This window comes from Phyllobates terribilis, unplaced genomic scaffold (genome assembly GCF_046119375.1).
Source record: "Phyllobates terribilis strain yellow unplaced genomic scaffold, ASM4611937v1 Scaffold_5__5_contigs__length_657084704, whole genome shotgun sequence".
Lineage (NCBI taxonomy): Eukaryota > Metazoa > Chordata > Amphibia > Anura > Dendrobatidae > Phyllobates > Phyllobates terribilis.
This window is the reverse complement of record NW_027362765.1, coordinates 630,011,116-630,033,819: the sequence shown is the minus strand read 5'-3', so window position 1 is coordinate 630,033,819 and position 22,704 is coordinate 630,011,116. Positions and strand designations below refer to the sequence as shown.

Below are 22,704 nucleotides of genomic sequence, written 5' to 3'. Positions count from 1 at the left end.
ATATGGGATGATGACTGTGTTCCTGATGCACAAGAAGGCGGTCATCTCCGCCACTAGCTTGGTGAACACTCTTGGTGCTATTGAAAGTTCAAATGGGAGGGCCGTAAACTGAAAATGTCTGAGTGTTGTATGTTTAAGGCCACTCAGATATTACTGATGATCCAGATGAATCGGGGTGTGGTAGTAGCCATCTTTTTGATCAACTACTATCATAAAGCAGTTGTGATGCAGAAGTTTTATAGCCATATTCACCACTTCCATGTGATTTTTTACCCAACCGTATAGGTTCTTGAGGTTGATAAGACTGAAAGAACAGTCAGGTTTTTTTTTTTTTTTAGCAAAAAAAGGGGGGGGGGGATAAAATATATCCTTTCTTTTTGGTTTGTCTGGAATCTCGCATAGGACTTGTTTTTTCACTAGGCTCAGGATTTCTGTCTCCAGGGCTATCTGTTATTCTTTTGACTTTCTGATGGGGTAACTACAAGAGACTGTAGGGGTATGTGATGGAAATGTATTAAAGGGGTTTTCCCCATGAACGAAAGCTGATTTTAATCAATAGGTATTGGAATAATAATAAGTTCCACAATTGGATGTGTTTAACTAAAATGTTCCTGTACTGAGATAATCTTATAAATGTTGCCCCATGAAATGGCTGAATCTGACTGTGTAGGGACACGGTCTGATCATACCACTTCTTCTGGGCAGGGGAGGAAGCAAAAGAGTATACAGACATTACAGCAGGGGATCACAGCTGATTGTTTAAAAACAGGCAGGGAAATGTTTTAGCTCACAGAAAGAATCAGCTGTGATCCCCTGCTGTCCTGTCTGTATACCCTTTTGCTTCCTCTCCTGTCCAGGAGCTGTGGTATGATCAGATCATGTTCCGTACATGGTCAGACACAGCCATTACACAGTACATAGTAGGGGCACATTTATAAGATCATCTCTGCACAGGAACATTTTATTTAAATACATTCAATTGTGGAAGTTATTATTATTCAAAGATCCATAGATTAAAATGAACTTTTTTAACTCAAGATCCAAGGGCTGGAGGAGATGTTCTCCCAAGCTTGGAAAAAGCGGGATAAGCCTTGCGCCTACTTCCGGCCTGGCGTCACTGGGAGAGTTTTTTCGAAGTGGAGGAGGGACCTCCAAACATGTATCCCGACTCCCTTTTATTCTTAAGGTTCCACTTTCTCTCTTCTCCTGGAGGACATCTTAGATTAAAATTTCTTCTCTGAAAATAAGTCTTTCTGGGGTCACTAGAGAATCCGGGAAAACTCTTCTTCCAGTCACTTGCTCTTTCTAGGATGTCGTCCAACTTTTTACCAAACAGAAACTTGCTGTCACACGGTAAAGAGCAGTTTGTGTTTTCATTGTAGATCCCCTGGACGACCTTTGAGCCATAAGGCCCGTCTTGTTGTATTTGATAAACTGTCTGATCTAGCGGCCAATTTTACCTAGTCAGCTGGTGTGTCCGTCGAGAATGCTGAAGGAGCATGCAACAGGGGTAGCTTAAATAGAATTCTATCCCTCAGGGTTTTTTTTTTTTTTTTATCTTTCAGCTGTTTTTCTATCTGTTGCAGCCAGACCATAAGAGACCTGGCTGCGCAAGTTCCTGCGATTGCTGGCTTCAGACCTCCGGCAGCTGCTTCCCATGTATGTCACAAAAAGGCGTCCACTTTTTTATCCAGGGGATCTCTAAGAAGTCCTGAATCTTCCAAGGGCAGTGTTGATCTTTTTTATGATCTGGACACAGCTTCATCAATATTGGGGACTTAAACTTTGTCCTTGAGTACTCCCCAAAAGAAAAAATCCATTGGGGTCAAGTCTGGTGAACGTGCCGGCCAATCAAGTGGGCCTCTTCGGCCAATCCATTTATTAGGAAATGTTTGATCATGATACTCGGGAACTACTCTTGAATAATGAGGAGGGGCCCCATCTTGTTGGAAATAAAGGTCATTAGAATTAGGCTGTTGCTGTAACTGGGGAACAACTTGATTTATTAGAATTTCGAGATACTTATCTCCTGTGACTGTTCCATCAAAAAATATTGGTCCTAAAACACCAAAACTTGAAATACCACCCCAAACATTGACACCAGGCTCATTTAGTTGTTGCTCTAAATGTTAAATGCATGTTCTCATTATACCAGTAAATACAATTATGTCTGGTAATATGGCCGGATATTCTGAAAGAAGCTTCATCACTCCACATAATGTTATCTAAAATTACTGGATTTTGTTTGATAAATCTCCCCCTTCATAACCTTATTACACTTTCTGTCCACCTACTTTTGGACCACCCTGTATATATTTTTTTTGAGAACGAGGGCAAGGCACCCGCTTTTTCTGGTCTCCTCCACTCTCTATCAATGAGGGCCTAAAATCTTAATATTGACTGGGAAGGTGTGTATCTTCTTTTCCTCTAGCCCTGCAAACATTATGTCCTCTAAAGATTTAACAGTCTTGTCCTCCTTCAACCCCATAGTTGACCTAATGGCCTTTATTAATTTACTTGCGTCCTTTACGGTAAAGCACGGTTTACCGCTATCACTGTCTGAGGAGGGGGGAGGATGAGGACTCACTATCATATCGCTCTCCTGATAGAGGAGAGGAATCAGAGTCAGAGGAGATTTCTTTAAGGGGTCTTTTTCTTTTCTTAAGTAAAGTTTTTAGGGAACCTTCCACTTCGGACCCAATAACAGACCTGAGACTCGCTGCGAAATCAGAGGTACCCTCAGCAATAGTCCTATGGATGCAGTCTGAGCTGAGCTCTTTCTGCCAGTCTGTTGCTAGTGGATTATGGCATAGCACACACATTCTGTTCTTTTTGGTGCTAGCTTTCCTAGGATCCGGATTCGGAGGCTGTGGCGGGATACAGGATGGGTCCCTTCTGGACACCGGGGAGTCTTCAGATACCTTGCTCCTATGGCTGGGATGGCTGCTGCTCCTTTTACTCGAAGTGACTGCCTCCCTGAGGACGAGCTGCCTTTTTTCGCCGTTGCTTCTACTGTGGTAGCGGCATCAGCTGCTGCTGTTGCTCCTGGCTGTCTTGGTACTCAATTTTGACCATAGGTGGGCTGGAGCATGAACAGCATCTTCAGTGTTTAACCCTCTTTTATGAGGGTGCTAGCGTCATCCGGTCCACCCCTTCTGGTTTCTTCCTGCCTCTATCCGCTCACCCGCCCCATCCTTGTGAAAACAGACCAGGCATTCCTGATATCCCGGCCGGTGATGCAAAGGGCGCCGCTATCTTGTTTCCGGCGCACCCTCTGACGTCACTCGGGCACGCCTACTCCCAGAGTGCCTTGCGCCTGCGACGTCCGGGGGTGCGCCGACATTGATTCCCCGCCGTACCTCTTTGACAGCCTGCATGGGGAGCGTGGCAGAGGGATGGTGGCGCAGCGGTCTGCAGACAGTAAGAACTGTCTTTAAAGCCCGCGAGTACACAGAGTCCCCCAGAAGACCCGTGGACGGCGCTTCCAGTCCCTGAAGGCCAGTGCGCAGTCCGCAGCCTGCTCTTCTGAACACAGGGACAGGCCTGGGCGAGTGTAGATTCTTCTTCTTGTCTTCTACCGCCGTATTTCATTCCAGGTCCCTGTGAAGGAAGGGAAACCAACTAATGCAGGGGAGAGATACCGCCCTTTTATTTCAGAATGTTTCCTGTTCTTGGTGGAGCGGATCCCTCTCTCAGGTGTGCTGTCATTGGTGAAGGGAAAAATAAAATAATGTTTTTATAAACTTACTAAACAGGCGAAAGTGTAAAAAAAAATAAAAAAATTACTGAGAGCCCACAACTATCTGACACAAACTATATTCAGAAAAAAAACCACACACTGTAGTAGACGCCAACTACAAGAGTATATTTTTACTGCCCCTAATCTAGTCCTATCACCTAATCTAAGTAATTATTTTTTACAATTCTTTTCTTTTTTGTGGAAAAAGAATAAAGCAACCACCGGATGCCGATCAGTGACGTGCGTCATTGACCAGTGCTCAATAGCTGTAAGACGCATGCACGGACGTGGTACAAAAAGGGGATAAAAAAACAAACAAAAAAAAAAAACAACAAAGAAACAGTTCTTGCCAAAAGCAAGAACAGCCACTGATCGGTGGTCTGCATTATGGCTCAGCGTCTGCGGGACACACACGGAGGTAGTGCAAGGGGGGCAATGGACAGGGACAAAAAGGTCCTGAAAAACAGGGAGCACGGGTGCAGATTAGTGATTTGCGTCACTGATAAGCACTCGGCGGCTGTAGGACACAAAAAAAAAACCAACAAAATGCCAACTATCGAGCAATCAACTACTGATCAGCGCTTGGCGGCAGAAGGGGGGGTGGGGAAGAGGTTGAGGGGGATTGGGGTGGATTAAGAAAAAAGGAAAAAGCTAGGAGCAGGAACAGGTCAGGAAAGTCTTCTTTCTTACAGGAACAGATACAGCAGCAGTAGTGATGCCACAGGCAAAATTTGTCTGTGGCACCACAAACCCCAGCAGATCAGGCAGTAGAACAGCTAAGTAACCGCTCTGCACACGTCCGAAGCTAGAATAAGGAAGGGCAGAGCGGTCACACAGTTTAAACTGCGTTTCTGCACGCTGATTAATGCGATCTGCATCATCGTCCGACCACACCAATCAGTGCTGGGGCTGGTGATGCGGACGTTACATAGCATCAGCCAATGATCGGTGCTGTTACAGCACCGATCATAGGCAGGATATCAGAGTTGAACAGCCAATCACAGCGATCTTACTTGCAGGGGAGTGTGGCAGTGGTGGTGGGCCCCGTGATGACGACGCCTGGTGCAAGATTCAGCAGGCACCTTAATGTGATCATCGCGCTGACGCATTAAAGTAAGGACGTGTCCATACGACCGGAGTCAGTAAGTCCTTACCAACCTAGACGTATAGATACGTCCAAGGTTGTGAAGGGGTTAAAGTAACTTTTGCATCTTTTTTCATGATACATGGGGCCTCATTTTTTTGGGGTGGTGTGGGGGGCACTTTTTTGCTGTTAACAGGCAATCGGTGGGAAATAAAAGATAATACATGTCCGTTTTTCACGCTTTAGATTGTCTTCAGGACCGCTAAAATACATTATCCATTTATATATGCCTGACAACCATTTGAATTGGCAGCAGGGTTTTTTTAAAAAAAATTTCTTCATTTATTTCCACATATTGTGCATTACAACATTTAAAGGTAATCTATCACCAGGTTTTTGCTAAGGAATCAGAGCAGCATAATGTAGGGGCAGAGACCCCGATTCCAGCAATGTATCACCAACTGGTCGGCTTGGTGTAGTTTTGATATATAAAAAAAAAAAAATAACACCCACACATACCATTTTCTCTGGTGCAGATAAAGCAGTTCTCTGAATGTTGAGCTCTGTGTAAACCTGCCCAATCACTAATTGACAGCTTTCAGCCTAAGCATATTGTACACAGAAAGCTAGCAAAATCGGTGGTGTGGGTTGGGTTATTTAGAGCATAAGGACTACATGGTATGAGACCATTAGGACTCAAGTGATCATCTCCTGCTGATAAAAAAAAAACAACAGATTTTTATTGAAACTTCAACAAGCAGCTCAGTAAGTGACACATTGCTGTAATCAGGGTTACTGCTGCTTTCAATAAAATAGCAAAAACCAGCTATGTAGATTAACTTTAAAAACGGTTTTAAATTGGATTTTCCCTGTAACTGGGGGTGGTATATTGGCTCCAGTTACAGTGGAAATACTATCTCCTGGCTGAGTAGCAGAACCAACTGGGTCTCCTAGAACCTCATGGATCCTGCTCCCTCTCTGCACCCAGTGAATACATGACCGCTGGGTCAGGAGGAGAACGAGTAGTTCCCGTTACTATATGCACAGTGCTTCTTAAATTTATAGTCTATGGATGGTCCAGGTGTAGTGGAAGTAACAGAAAAATTTGTATACCATAATTAGTCCTAATTAGGTATGTAAATATTAAAATAATTACAGAACGTCATCTTCCCCAGTTTCCAGCACCTCTCAGGTACACTTTGGATCCATATGACTAGAAAACAGACTAACTGCTCCCACAGTAAATGCTGAGAAAAGCTGCAGAGCGGTCACTTAGGACTAGTGTTGAGCCACCCCCATAGTGTTCGGGTTCGGTTCGTCGAACACCGGCATGTTCGTCGAACGGTTCATCGAACACCGTTAAAACCAATGGCAGGGATTGTCTGCCACTCACTGTAATGCCACAGACATGGTGGTTGTGGCATTACAGTGGTTGCCCAAATCGATGGGAACAGTGCTCACAGTGAAACATGAAAAGCAATTCATCAGCGGCATACACCTGTACCCGACAATTTAGAACAGAAAGAATAGAGCTTCACACATCGATTAGATGGATAGAAACATGCCAGTCACATATATAAGAAGCACAGTGACAGTGTTGGTTACTGTACTTGTCATTTAGTGTTAAAGGATTTATTTAAAAAAAGAATAGTGTTTTCATGCACCGTCTCTTTAAAAAAGCCGGCCGGCAATTCAGCATCGGTACCCGACAATTTAGAACAGAAAGATAGAGCATCACACATAGATTAGATAGATAGAAACATGTCAGTCACATATATATGAAGTACAGTGACAGTGTTGGTTACTGTACTTGTCATTTAGTGTTAAAATAAAGGATTTATTAAAAAAAAAATTGGTGTGGGGTTCCCCGTAATTTTAGTCTCTAGCGGAGGTTAAGCAGACGGGTGGGGCAGATTGATTCATAAAAATGAAAAAGTGAAAAAAAAAACAATTATGAATCAATTTGTGAAGCACCTGGGGGTTCCAAGTGCTCACTATGCATCTAGATAGGTGCCTTGGGGGGTCTAGTTTCCAAAATGGGGTCACTTGTGGGGGAGCTCCAATGTTTGGGCACACAGGGGCTCTCCAAACGCAACATGGCGTCCGCTAACAATTTGAGACGATTTTCCATTCAATTTGTTAGCGGACACCATGTCGCGTTTGGAGAGCCCGTGATGTGACTAAACAGTGGAGCTCCCCCACAAGTGACCCCATTTTGGAAACTATACCCCCCAAGAATTTTATTAAGGTGTATAGTGAACATTTTGAACCCAGAGGTACGAAACAGAATTTGTTTACATTAGGTCATCATATTGAATAAGTTGTCATTAGTCTTGAGCGCAAGTGCTCGCTACTTGAGTTTGCATCGGGTACTCAGGTATGCACCATGTACAGCGTGTGCTCGAGTGACATGCTCGAGTCCCTGCTCCGCATGTTTCACGGTTACTAGACACCCAAAAAAAAACATGCGGGGGATCGCTCGTGCATGGCAGGCAATCCCCGTAAAGTTTTTTTGGCCGCGAAGCATATGGGGCAGAGACTCGAGCATGTCACTCAAATACCCACGATACTCAATGCATACCAGAGCACCCGATGCAAACTCAAGTAGCGAGCACTTGCGCTCAACACTAGTCGCCATATCGTCATCTTTTTTTCTTACTTTTGAAAAAAATCCCAACCCCATCACAACCCTAACCGAAAACCCAGCCCTGACCCTAGCACAACCCTAACCGTAGCACAACCCTAGCCCCAAACCCAGCCCTAACCCTAGCCCAATCCTAACCCAAGAGTTTATTTTTGACGCCGTTCCTTGTGCGGTATAAGTGATTAGATGACTTTATTCTTCGGGTCGGTGTGATTACAGCAATACCAGAATCATATGGTGTTTTTATGACTGACAGCTGTCACACACTAAAAGACGCATTTTTTGTAAAATCTAGTTTTTGCATCGCCATATTTTGAGAGCTATAATTTTTCCAGATTTTGGCAGACAGTCACGTGATGGCTCGCTTTTTTGCGGGATGACTTGACGTTGTTATTGGTGCCATTTTCAGGCACGTGACATTTTTTGATCGCTTTCTATTCCGATTTTTGGGAGGCAGAATAAACAAAAACAAACAATTCAGGAATTGTTTTTTTTTATTCTGTTCCGCGTGTGGTAAAATTGATAAGGTAGCTTTATTGTTCGGGTCAGTACGTTTACAGCGGTACCACATTTATATCGTTTTTCTATGTTTTGCACTTTTACATAATAAAAGCAATTTTATAGAAAAAAATATTTTTTAGCATAGCTTTATTCTGAGAGCTATAACTTTTATTTTTCGGATGATGGAGCTGTATGGCGGCTTGTTTTTTGCGGTAAGAGATGACGTTTTCAGCGGTACCATTTTTATTTATATTTGTCTTTTTGATCACTTGTTATTCCATTTTTTGTTTGGCGGTATGGTGATAAAGCATTGTTTTTTGCTTCGTTTTTTTTTTTTACCTTGTTCACTGAAGGGGTTAACTAGTGGGACAGTTTTATAGGTCAAGTTGTTCCGGACGCGGCGATACCAAATGTGTACTTTTATTGTTTTTTTTTTATAATAATATTTATTGATGGGTACATTATATTTTTATTTTTGGTGGATTATTTTTTTTATTAATTTTTTTTATATTTTTTTATTTTTTTTTTATTTTTTTCTTCAGTTTCTGGAAGCTTACATAGTTTATTACTTTGTCCCACTATGGGACTTTCACTTTTTTTTCTCTGATCGCCTGCATGGCACAGGAATGCAGCACCATCCCTGTGCCATGCAGGCTGTCAGCGCCGGACAGGGAGAAGATTGTTTGGAGATGCACTGCACATGTCCAAACAATCTTCCTGCTGTCTGGTGATCCGGATATTGTCATGACGACATCGGGTCGTCATGGCAACACCCGGGAAGCCTTTGCAGACAGCGCTGGAAGCCGGAAGAGGAGGTGAGTATCTGCGATCACCTCCCCTTGCCCCCGCAATGCTGCGATCGACTTCGATCGCAGCATCGCGGGGGTTAATGTGCTGGGAGCGGTGCAGGACCGCTCCCTGCACATAGTATCGGGTGTCAGCTGTGACAATCAGCTGACACCCGGCGGCGATCGCGCCCGCACAGCCTGTGTGCGCGCGCGATCGCCATGACGTACTAATACGGGTCTGGCTCTTAAGTCCCAGGGCACAGACGCGTATTAGTACATCAGATGTTGTTAAGGGGTTAATAGCTAGTAAAGGCTAGGTATTCAGCTGGGGGCTGATATTAGTAGCCTGGGAAGCTCCGTGGGTATTACCCCCTTCCCAGGCTTCAAACATCTGCCCCAGCCGTCTGCTTAACCTCTGCTAGAGACTAAAATTACAGGGAACCCTACGCCAATTTTTTTTTTAATAAATCCTTTATTTTAACACTTAATGACAAGTACAGTAACCAACACTGTCACTGTACTTCATATATATGTGACTGACATGTTTCTATCTATCTAATCTATGTGTGAAGCTCTATTCTTTCTGTTCTAAATTGTCGGGTACCGGTGTACGCCGCTGCTGAATTGCCGGCTTTTCATGTTTCACTGTGAGCACAGTTCCCATCGATTTGGGCAATCATTGTAATGCCACAACCACCATGGCTGTGACATTACAGTGAGTGGCAGACAATCCCTGCATGATTGGTGCTCTAAATAGTGCCAGACATGCAGGACAGGGACCCGAGCTCCCGCCCGAGCATCTCGAAAGTATTACTGTGAAAAAATGCAGTTAAGCTTTTGGTGCACAAACAGTTATCGAACAGCTGAATTTTTTGCAAATCATTTGAGTTTGTCAAACGACTCGAACACCGCCCAAAACAGCTCGAATTTGAGATTGGCGAACAGTTTGAGCCGAACACCGCTCATCTCTACTTGGGACCTAAGCAGTCGCTGTTCGGTAAGTATTTTGATACACTTACACCCCATTACAAAGATAATTAGGAGGGATTGTGAAATAAAAATTGTGAGGAGGAGACTTCCTTAATAAACCAGTGATACAGTTCTATACAGATGTGAGGGCGGCACGGTGGCTCAGTGGTTAGCAGTGCAGCCTTGCAGCGCTGGGGTCCTGGGTTCAAATCCCACTAAGGACAACATCTGCAAGGAGTTTGTATGTTCTCCCCGTGTCTGCGTGGGTTTCCTCCGGGTTCACCGGTTTCCTCCCACGCTCCAAAGACATTCTGATTGGGGCTCACAATCTAGATTCCCTATGAGACAGTGCTGATAATGTCTGTAAAGTGCAGTGGAATTAATGGTGCTATACAAGTGAGTAAAATATATAAAATGTGAGGATCACCGTGATCCCATGAGGAAACTGCAGAGTGAGCTGTACGTGTGCCATAGATCATGCAGTGGGAGATCTGTTCCCAAAAAAAAGGTACAACTAAAGTATGGATAAAATGACCTAAGATTGTGTGGGAAGGATACAGACATAACATACAATTTAAAACTAAACCTGTCACTCTGCAATAGTAATAAAGCTTACGTGTAGTTGAAAATGCTTAGAAAAACTCCAAAGGACATGTGGCAAACCCCCAAAATGACAGACATTTTCATTTTAAAGGAGTTTAGGAATGTGAGGCGATTTGAGGCAAGACTCCAGATCTGAAATGAAGGGGAAAAAAAACACCATTACAAATTAAGAATCTTTTTGCCTTATTTTATGTACACCTGAAATTTTTAGTTCATATGCCACCTATCGCCCGGTCAAAAATGAAAACAGCATGAACACAAACAGGGTAAAACATAAGTCAGGCTGGCCAGATATTTCACGGGTCCAACACTGCAGCAATATTACTTCTTAGCTGAACACACTAGAGTGCCCATACACCCTAGACCAGGGAGGTCAAACTAAATACACAGTGGGTCAAAATTAAAAACTTGGATAACCTTGAGATTTATTAAAAAAAAGGTCTACAATTGAGGAAGTCTTCCTCATCAAATATAACAATGAACCTTTTTCATATGGAACAAATTTACAAAAGGGTTTTCCTAGGAACACAAGGTCCATTAATTAAAATGTACCAACAGTCAGATCACAAGACTGGAGGGAGCATTCGGCATTTTCTCAAGGGTGTATATAGAAATCATGAGGCCCCACACCAGAAGCTCTAATTGCTCCCTCTCCCCCAAAAAAAAAACAAACCTTAACTTTGGTGGAGTCACAGAAGAGCATATCACACAAAATTTGCATCCCTTGCAAAGTAATTTCCATCCTATTGAAGCCTCTTTCATTGCACCATAAAGTATGATTTCAAAAAAAGTGCACTAGAAACAGTATGATGAACCAACTGTAATCCCCACATGGGTCCCCATACAGAATAATGGGCCCCCATACAGAATAATGGGCCCCACATAGCCGCCCACTACCCCCCACCCCCCATGCAGGATAATGGGCCCAACATAGCCGCCCGCCCCCTCCCTACAGGATAATGGGCCCAATAGCTGCCCACTCCCCCCCCCCCCCCATATGCAGGATAATAGGCCCCACATAAGCCCCCCCCCCATCCATACAGGATAATGGGTTCCACATAGCCACCTCCCCATAAAGGATAATGAGCCCCACATATCCGCCCCCCCCATACAGAATAATGGGCCCCACATAAGCCGCCCCCCCATACAGGATAATGGGCCCCACATAAGCCGCCCCCCCATACAGGATAATGGGCCCCACAATAGCCCCCGCCCCTATACAGGATAATGAGCCCCACATAAGCCGTCCCCCCATACAGGATAATGGGCCCACATAACCCGCCCCCCCCTATACAGGATAATGAGCCCCACATAAGCCGCCCCCCCATACAGGATAATGGACCCCACATAAGCCGCCGGCCCCCCCATACAGGATAATGGGCCCCACATAAGCCTCCACCATACAGGATAATGGGCCCCCACAGGATAATGGGCTCCACATAAGCCCCCTCCATACAGGATAATGGGCCCCACAATAGCCCCAGTCCCCACCATACAGGATAATGGGCCCCCACAGGATAATGGGCCCCACATAAGCCCCCACCATACAGGATAATGGGCCCCACATAAGCCCCCACCATACAGGATAATGGGCCCCACATAAGCCCCCCCCTCCATACAGGATAATGGGCCCCACAATAGCCCCTCCCATACAGGATAATGGGCCCCACAATAGCCCCAGCCCCCCCATACAGGATAATGGGCCCCACAATAGCCCCCGCCCCTCCCATACAGGATAATGGGCCCCACAATAGCCCCAGCCCCCCCATACAGGATAATGGGCCCCACAATAGCCCCCGCGCCTCCCATACAGGATAATGGGCCCCACAATAGCCCCCGCCCCTCCCATACAGGATAATGGGCCCCACAATAGCCCCCGCCCCTCCCATACAGGATAATGGGCCCCACAATAGCCCCAGCCCCCCCATACAGGATAATGGGCCCCACAATAGCCCCAGCCCCCCCATACAGGATAATGGGCCCCACAATAGCCCCCAGCCCCCCCATACAGGATAATGGGCCCCACAATAGCCCCCGCCCCTCCCATACAGGATAATGGGCCCCACAATAGCCCCCGCCCCTCCCATACAGGATAATGGGCCCCACAATAGCCCCCAGCCCCCCCATACAGGATAATGGGCCCCACAATAGCCCCCCCCCTCCATACAGGATAATGGGCCCCACAATAGCCCCCCCCCTCCATACAGGATAATGGGCCCCACAATAGCCCCCCCCCTCCATACAGGATAATGGGCCCCACAATAGCCCCCGCCCCTCCTCCATACAGGATAATGGGCCCCACAATAGCCCCCGCCCCTCCTCCATACAGGATAATGGGCCCCACAATAGCCCCCGCCCCTCCATACAGGATAATGGGCCCCACAATAGCCCCCGCCCCTCCATACAGGATAATGGGCCCCACAATAGCCCCCGCCCCTCCCATACAGGATAATGGGCCCCACAATAGCCCCTCCCATACAGGATAATGGGCCCCACAATAGCCCCCCCCATACAGGATAATGGGCCCCACAATAGCCCCAGCCCCCCCATACAGGATAATGGGCCCCACAATAGCCCCCGCCCCCCCATACAGGATAATGGGCCCCACAATAGCCCCCGCCCCTCCCATACAGGATAATGGGCCCCACAATAGCCCCCGCCCCTCCCATACAGGATAATGGGCCCCACAATAGCCCCAGCCCCCCCATACAGGATAATGGGCCCCACAATAGCCCCCACCCCTCCCATACAGGATAATGGGCCCCAAAATAGCCCCCGCCCCTCCCATACAGGATAATGGGCCCCACAATAGCCCCCGCCCCTCCCATACAGGATAATGGGCCCCACAATAGCCCCAGCCCCCCCATACAGGATAATGGGCCCCACAATAGCCCCCAGCCCCCCCATACAGGATAATGGGCCCCACAATAGCCCCCGCCCCTCCCATACAGGATAATGGGCCCCACAATAGCCCCCGCCCCTCCCATACAGGATAATGGGCCCCACAATAGCCCCCGCCCCTCCCATACAGGATAATGGGCCCCACAATAGCTCCCGCCCCTCCCATACAGGATAATGGGCCCCACAATAGCCCCCGCCCCTCCCATACAGGATAATGGGCCCCACAATAGCCCCCGCCCCTCCCATACAGGATAATGGGCCCCACAATAGCCCCCGCCCCTCCCATACAGGATAATGGGCCCCACAATAGCCCCCGCCCCTCCCATACAGGATAATGGGCCCCACAATAGCCCCCGCCCCTCCCATACAGGATAATGGGCCCCACAATAGCCCCCGCCCCTCCCATACAGGATAATGGGCCCCACAATAGCCCCCGCCCCCCCATACAGGATAATGGGCCCCACAATAGCCCCCAGCCCCCCCATACAGGATAATGGGCCCCACAATAGCCCCAGCCCCCCCATACAGGATAATGGGCCCCACAATAGCCCCCGCCCCTCCCATACAGGATAATGGGCCCCACAATAGCCCCCGCCCCTCCCATACAGGATAATGGGCCCCACAATAGCCCCCGCCCCTCCCATACAGGATAATGGGCCCCACAATAGCCCCCGCCCCCCCATACAGGATAATGGGCCCCACAATAGCCCCCAGCCCCCCCATACAGGATAATGGGCCCCACAATAGCCCCCAGCCCCCCCATACAGGATAATGGGCCCCACAATAGCCCCAGCCCCCCCATACAGGATAATGGGCCCCACAATAGCCCCCGCCCCCCCATACAGGATAATGGGCCCCACAATAGCCCCCGCCCCTCCCATACAGGATAATGGGCCCCACAATAGCCCCCGCCCCTCCCATACAGGATAATGGGCCCCACAATAGCCCCCGCCCCTCCCATACAGGATAATGGGCCCCACAATAGCCCCCGCCCCCCCATACAGGATAATGGGCCCCACAATAGCCCCCAGCCCCCCCATACAGGATAATGGGCCCCACAATAGCCCCAGCCCCCCCATACAGGATAATGGGCCCCACAATAGCCCCAGCCCCCCCATACAGGATAATGGGCCCCACAATAGCCCCCGCCCCTCCCATACAGGATAATGGGCCCCACAATAGCCCCCGCCCCTCCCATACAGGATAATGGGCCCCACAATAGCCCCAGCCCCCCCATACAGGATAATGGGCCCCACAATAGCCCCCGCCCCTCCCATACAGGATATGCAGTTTCAGCAGCATCCGCTATGAAGCTCTTCACACCTCACTGACATGTCAGACGCAGAAGGAGAATGATGGAGGAGGGAACGTAAATTGGATCAGGATGCCTATATAGTTACAAGTGCGATGCTAGGCAGTACGGGCCAAATATAACCACCCTGTGGGCCAGAGTTTGACATGTATGCCCCTGACAAACATCTGTGGCACCTGCCGAAATCAATGGAATTGACCGGCACTCTGTGTATGGGGGCACAGGCCGACTGATTGTTGGGGAAGGAGTCAATCGGGCATGTCCAATCTCAGACTACCGACCGATTTGTTTTCCCGGAGATAAGCCGCTGGCAGAGATGTCCGTTGGCCTCTTTTCCATAGTGAGCACAGGGGCTCTCGGCCAAAACAAACGCTCCCGTGTATGGGAGAGACTGCAGAAATGGTTGTCAGCAGAAGCATCGTTTGGCTGAAGACCATATAGCGTACTGGTTTCAAACTGATGCACTTGAAAACAGACCTTTTCATGTTGACGTCAATGATTTACCAAACGGATCCAGCGATCAGATTTTAGCCAAACAAAAGAAAAGGAGGAGGGAAAAAAAAAGAAAAAAAAGAAGATTGCAGCTATATCAGTTTATTATATCACTGAAGTCAAACGAAAAAATGGATCCATTTCAAATGAATGATTACTGGACATGTGAACTCAGCCTTACATAAAGGGTATGCTCACAAGGGCGTCAACTCGCTCGTGAGAGAATCGGGCCAATTATGTTAATGACACTCGGCTCAAACTGTCAGAAATTGAGCCAAGTGTCTTTGGAGTGTGCTCAGATTCTCTAGCATCAGAAAATGGCAGCATATGTGCAGAGGAGACTGAGAACGCAATTTCTCCAGTCTCTGTGAGCGTACATCGGACTGCATTCGGATGTCATCCGAGTGCAGTCCATTGTTTCACACGCACCCATAAACTTGTATGGATGTGTGTGATCTGAACAGCAGAGCCACATGCAGCATGATGCAATTGTTTTCTCATAACGAATTGGCATGAGAAAATAAATCGCAGATCTGCACTGCCCCATAGTATAACATTGGGCCAAATGCTATGCGATGTTTTATCATCGCATAGCACTTGGCCCATTATTATATTATGGGGCAGTGTAGATCTGCGATTATACGCTAGTGTGAGCATACCCTTACAGTGTTCTCCAGAACAGAACTGCGCCCCTAATCTTCATTCACCATGCTTTTCAACATGGTCTAATAATGCATTTAATAAGGAGCTATGTAGACCAAAACAATATAGTATAATACACTAATACACATTTACTGCTAGAATAATCTTACAAATCAATAGAAAAAAAAGCTCTCATTAAAATAACAGACTTATAGTCCTTTAATGAGATAATGTCTAAGCGCTGTAAATTTACATTCTTTGGTCCTGGGCTTTAACCCACGCCATTACATATGTGCAAGAGCTTTAACCCATACTATAATCTACCAGGAGCAGGTCTGGCCACCGGTTGTCAGACAAAGCTGTGGACCCTGGGGAGAAGACAAAAGCTGTTTGTTACAGCTTCTATCTTCATCTTTGCTGTCTACATAACACTGAGCGAGGGCTACACAGAAAACAAAAGCATTGACATTGCTAATGCTTCTGAAAGACCTAGTGATGACATGGATTGCCAGGCTTCTGTTAGCATATCAGTCGTGCTGTGTCAGCGACAACTGGCAAAGAAGGGTGCAGTTATCCCCTGTAACTGAGGATCCTATGGATGCCCTAGTTACAGTAGGGGATAAAAAAAAATAAATATTCCCCAGAGATCTTTTATGATTTGACGGAATTATATAATCATCATTACTTTATATTTGGATACCAAAAAAAAAAAACAAACAAACAAACAAAACACAACCCACATACACAAATCAGAAAAGCCAAAACTAGCTTTGACGAGAAGTAGTTAAGGAAGAGGTTCTCACCGGATCAATTCCAAAAGGGTACACTGCGGTGAAGACATTGGTAATGTTGGGATCCAACGGAGCAGGAGTGGATGTAGACAAGAATTCAAGTCTGATTTAGAGAAATATAAATTTTAACAAACTGCACAGGCACTTGAAAATGGTCAGAAATTAAAACGGTCTACTTACGTCCAGTTCTTCTCCTTCGCCATTTCAGCCACATTCCAGGCTGAAGGGAAAATCACAGTGGCTCGGCTGAAGCACTCATTGTAAATAAATCCTGTGTATATAGATAACACTCCCATCAAGAGGACTAGGTAACGACCACCAAAGCACATGGAAAAGATCTGCAAAGATAAGTTCATGACAAGTTAGAGGTCTCCTTTGCAAGACTTTGCCACCTCACACACTGAAGCTTCTTACCTCATTGTCAGAGTTTTTAAGCTTCGGGTTGTTCTCACCAAGAACCAACCAAAGAGCAAACAGGGCCATGAGGAGTCCATGGCCAACATCTCCAAACATCACAGCAAATAGGAATGGAAAGGTTATAATTGTGTAGAGAGCTGAAATAAGAGCAGAAGCCTTCTTTAAACAATTTAAGTTTCCTTTTTTGACTGATGATTGTTAAGTGGGGATTAGAAACAGTTTTGTGACTAGATTTCCTAAATGTGATATCTACAGACACTTACTATCTAGATAAACTCTAATGGATTTAGAGTGTTTAAATTAAACGTTATTCCCACAATCCTGATGCGCAGCATGTAGCAGGCACTGGCTGTATGATCTCAGCCAGGTATATATGACTCGGACCTGACACCCTACGATGTTTCAAAGAAAAACAGACAATGTAAAAGCCGTCAGAGACCAAGAAGCACAGGAGACTAGTCAGACTGGCGGGTTCTCCACAGCTTCTTCCCGCCCATTGCCAGTGACTGACAGGTGTCTCCCTAAACATACACGCTGGGAGAGTCCTGTAACTCAAAGAGAGGAGAAGCCATTAGGGACCCACCTGTCCAGCTAGTCTCCCATGCCATCCCTGGCAGCTTTTACAGTATACTTTTCTCTGAAACGCTACCTGGCTTCTAATGTAAGTTTCATTTGGTTCCCAAGACATCACATTTTGGACTGTGTCATGAGACTATTCACAACGGAAAGTCAACAGAATTCCTCTTCTTCCTAATGTGTAATCTAACAGATATTTTGCATGCATCCACAGGACTGTAGCTGATGACTTCAAATTCTGTAACTAGCTCGTCTAACTACATGTAGGCCGATCACTTAGATTTCATGGTTGATGAGCTTTTGCAAGTTTGAGACATTACTGGAGATGGGAGAGTCCATGTATGAATAAATGGCAACTACAGCAAAAACTAGCATAGGCGACTATAGCAAGTGTGTATGCAGATCTCGCCATGCTGTGCCGGTTGAGGTGGGGGAGGTTGGCACTGCTGATGTGGTCATACAGGAGGTATGGCTTCAGTAATGCGTGGGTGTGCTCAGATACCACTGTCTGAAGTCGGTCATTTTAGCGAAGATGTGAGGTAGGTTTATAAGACCGTTTAGTTCAGAGGTCTCAAACACACGGCCAACGGGCCACATGCGGCCCCCGAGGCTGCTTTATGGGGCCCGCAGGCACAGACCCCTTGACGATCCTGACTTGGTTCAGGAGGAACCGCAGACAGCAGCCCTGCATTGACGCACAGAGACCGGCTCTCTGCACAGCATTTCCAATGCCAGCCACCGTCCAATGAGAAGCCAGCAGGTGATATCTGCATCCAAGCGCAGCCGCGTATGACGTTACTGTCATGTGCAGATATCAGCTGCTGGCCTCTGATTGGCCGGCGGCTGGCATTGAAAATGCTGTGCAGAGAGCCGGTCTCTGCGCGGCAATGCAGCGATGCTGTCGGCAGCTCCTCCTGAACCACTTCGGGATCGTCAAGGGGTCTGTGCCTGCGGACTGCATGTGTATAAAGAACGCTGAGAGAACGGAGGACAGGTGAGAATAATGATGGGGACCTGGATGGGGCATTACTACCGGATGGGGGACATTACTCCAAGACGAGGACCAGGATGGGGCACATTACTGCAAGATGGGGACCAGCAGGATGGAGCACATTACTGCAAGATGGGGACCAGCAGGATGGAGCACATTACTGCAAGATGGGGACCAGCAGGATGGAGCACATTACTGCAAGATGGGGACCAGCAGGATGGAGCACATTACTGCAAGATGGGGACCAGCAGGATGGAGCACATTACTGCAAGATGGGGACCAGCAGGATGAGGCACATTACTGCAAGATGGGGACCACCAAGATGGGGCACATTACTAGAATTACTATATGGTGCTAACTGTAAAACAATATTACTGTATGTGGCCAATTGGAGGAAACGAAATTGTAAAAATAAAATAAAAAAAATAAATAAAAATAAAAGCTTGAAAAAATATTTTGCCACTAAAAATGCTTTTTTATATATAAACTAAACACACAAAAAATACACGTTTATTAAATCGCCACATCCGTAACGACCCAAGCCATAAAAAAATAAAACAAAACACAGCAAAAATGTTCAGATGGTGTGTACAAAAAAAAAAAGGTATCACTAAAAATGTCACTTTGACCTGCAAAGAATGCGGCCCCCCAAATTCAAATTTCTTCCATGTGCAGCTCATATACCCAGCCGAGTTTGAGACCCCCCTGGTTTAGATGATCATTGTGGGGAATGGAAGTCACTGGAGTTTAATCAATAGGGATGATGAATAAGGTGATTATTAATATATGAGGCTTGGCAATGGCTATAGACAACATACAGCAAGAGCTTCTCACATGTGAGTGTTTATTTTTATTGAATAGCAAATGGAAATGTATTCTATTAGGCTAGTCATAATTTCTTGGCTTACGGTGTACATATGGTCTAAACGTACACAAGGAGACCAACAAAAAAAACAAAAAACCTAAAAACAACAATGTTAACCACTGCCATGAAACAATGACTTATCGGCCAAACAGCGATACAGAGGGAAACTGTGGGAGAACAGTAAAACACTGCGCATGCTCATCCTATGGCACTGGAACTACTGGGGGATGGATTCAATGACAACTGGAGAGTGAACCGTGCCTGCAAGGCTTCACTGGAGGGGAGATATCGGCAAAACAGGCAGATTTACCTATACTGTAGTTACATTGGCACATATAAATGTACAGAATTAGTATACAGCATCCCTATCCTGGTAATAATCCTTTAAAATATAACCATAAAAAGGTACACTCACCAGGGTTGACTTCTTGATAACTGGCTACACCGTATGAATCCACAATTCCTTGAAATCCAGAGGTAAACTTATTGGTGCGAATTAAGGTGGGAGGACTGACAGAACAGGGAATCCGGTGACAAAACGATTCTCCTCCCCCACCATTCTGCACCTAGAAGAGCATGCAGTGTTTTATCAACATATTCTTTAGTTTAACATGCAGAGTCCATACATACCACCTAGGCCTATGTCTACACTTTATGCGTCTTCATAAAACCATTAGAACTGGAGAAACCAAAAAGTCAGATTTTACACTGGAAAAAAAAATCAAATCTGGCATGTGTCACTTATGTAGCAATAACTTTGGAATACCTTAACATATTCCCTTTGGTTGTGAGAAAGTTTTTTTTTTTTTTCATGATACATTGTACTTTATATAACGTGTTGATCTAAATTTACTATTTATGTTTAAAATGTATTAAAAAAATATTAAAAGTTTAAAAAGTTAAAATAATTTACATATGTCTGCTCTTAAAACAAAGTCATACTGCACAAAATAGTTAATTGACATTTCCAATGTCTACTTTATGTTTGCATTTTTTTTACGTGCATTTAATTTTATTCGGACATTAGGTTGTTTGCAAATTTGAAATATTGCTCCCAAGTTTATAAAGTAATTTCAGAAACTTATTTGAGGGGGTCAAATTAGTTCTCAAGTTCCGTTGAAGGACAAGTATATTAACCCTCATACTTCAACAAATTACAGTGAAGTAAAAAAAATAGTATTCACAATCGTGTTTAGTAAGTTTGCTAATGAGGATTCAGGGAAAAAAAAAATATATAGTTTTGTACCGTGTTAGCCAGTAGATAGAAAAATATTAGGTTATACTATGCCTGATGAAGAGACCTGCGTAGTCTCGAAAGCTTGCAACCTGTTACCATCTTTTCAGTTAGCCATTAAAAGGTATCAACCACTGAGGACTCTCAAATCTAATGATGATTTAATGCAAAGAGTAATTAATTCTTTTTTTCCATTTAAAATGTAGTTTTAGCTCCAAATTTTTCACTTCCAAATCAATGTAAATACTTGTATGCCAAAAATGACAAAAGTATTTTTGGGGTGATACCTTTATTGGCTAACCAGAAAATATATATATATATATATATATATATATATATATATATATATATATATATATATATATATATATATATATATATATATATATATATATATATATATATATATATATATATATATATATATATATATATATATATATATATATATATATATATATATATGCGCAAGCTTTCAGAGCACAGAGGCTCCTTCTTCAAGCAAGATTACAAATCCAATACTTTTGTCATTTTTGGCATACAAGTATTTACATTGATTTTTCTGGCTAACACAGTACCACAATATAACTTTGTATTGTACATCATCATTTCCAAATAGAAAGAGACACAGTTCAAGTGTAATTTATTTGGAGTATCTAAATGCCCTATTGTGATGTCTATGTTCTCCCCATGTTTGAAAGGGTTTCCTCTGGGTTCTCCGGTTTCCTCCCACACTCCAAAGACATTCTGATAGGGAATTTAAATTGTGAGCCCCGATGGGGACAGTGCCGATATTTTTTTGTAAAGCGCTGTGGAATTAATGGCGCTATATAAGTGAGTAAAATAAATAAATAAAAAAAATACTCCTGTTTGGGCACACGACAGGGCTCAGAAGGTAAGGACCACCATCTGGAGCTTAATTTTGTTGGAATGGTTTAAGGTCACCATATTGCAGAGCTAGAGGTATTTGTACAGAGGAAACGACCCAAAAATAACCCCATTTTTGGAAACTACCCTATAAAAGTTATTCATCAAGAAGTGTAGTGACTTTACTGACACAAAAATGGTCTTCAAAAAATGCATGTGCAGCAGATAGGAAAAAGGTGAAAATGGTCCCCTCCCCCAGTATTTCCCCACTGTTGCCTGTGTGGCATATTACCTTTCTTTTGTGGGGCAGTATGAGTAACAAAAGTAACAACTTAATATAGTTTTAGTCATGTCTTCTTAGGTTTGCACACAGAGATAGATAGATAGATAGATAGATCACACCCATACATATATACACTGCTCAAAAAATAAATAAAGGGAACACTTAAACAACACAATGTAACTCCAAGTCAATAACACTCCTGTGAAATCTACCTGTCCAGTTATGAGGCAACACTGATTGTGAATCAATTTCTCCTGCTGTTGTGTAAATGGAACAGACAACTGGTAGAAATGATAGGCAATTAGCAAGACACCCCCTATAAAGGAGTGGTTCTGCAGGTGGTGACTACAGACCATTTCTCTGTTCTCATCCTTTTTGACTGTTGTTTTGGTCACTTTTTCATTTTGCCATTGCTCTCACCCCTAGAGGTACAGTAGCATGAGGCGGTGTCTACAGTACAACCCACAGAAGTTGCTCAGGTAGTGCAGTTCATCCAGGGTGGCACATCAGTGCGAGCTGTGGCAAGAAGGGTAGCTGTGTCTGTCAGCACAGTGTCCAGAGCATGGAGCAGATACCAGGAGATGTGGAGGAAGCCATAGGAGGGAAACAACTCCGCATCAGGACCGCTACCTCCGCCTTTGTGCAAAGAGGAACAGGAGGAGCAGCGCCAGACCCCTGCAAAATGACCTCCAGCTTACCACTAACATCCAAGTGTCTACTCAAACTGTCAGACACAGACTCCATGAGGGTGGTATGACGGCTCGACATCCACAAGTGGGTGCAGGACTTACAGCCCATGTGACAGAGTCTGGAGACGCCGTGGAAACATTCTGCTACCTGCAACATCCTTCAGCATGACCGGTTTGCAGTGGGTCAGTAATGGTGGGGTGGCATTTCTTTGGAGGGCCGCACAGCCCTCCATGTGCTCGCCAGAGGTAGCCTGACTGCCATTAGGTACCGAGATGAGATCCTCAGACCCCGTGTGAGACCATATGCTGGTGCGGT

The 22,704-nt window shown here is 45.3% G+C and overlaps 1 protein-coding gene across 2 annotated transcripts in view; it reads right to left on the bottom strand.

Annotated features, from left to right (window-relative positions):
- TCIRG1 (T cell immune regulator 1, ATPase H+ transporting V0 subunit a3) overlaps positions 1-22,704 on the bottom strand; it is an 87,385-nt gene that overhangs the window by 23,381 nt on the left and 41,300 nt on the right. For both annotated transcript variants that reach the window (XM_073686143.1, XM_073686142.1), the window contains 5 exons: positions 19,731-19,881; positions 16,881-17,020; positions 16,647-16,804; positions 16,479-16,569; positions 10,342-10,460 (listed from right to left, as the gene is read on the bottom strand). In XM_073686143.1, coding sequence (XP_073542244.1) covers positions 10,342-10,460; positions 16,479-16,569; positions 16,647-16,804; positions 16,881-17,020; positions 19,731-19,881 — 659 coding nt within the window. The remainder of the gene's footprint in view (positions 1-10,341; positions 10,461-16,478; positions 16,570-16,646; positions 16,805-16,880; positions 17,021-19,730; positions 19,882-22,704) is intronic.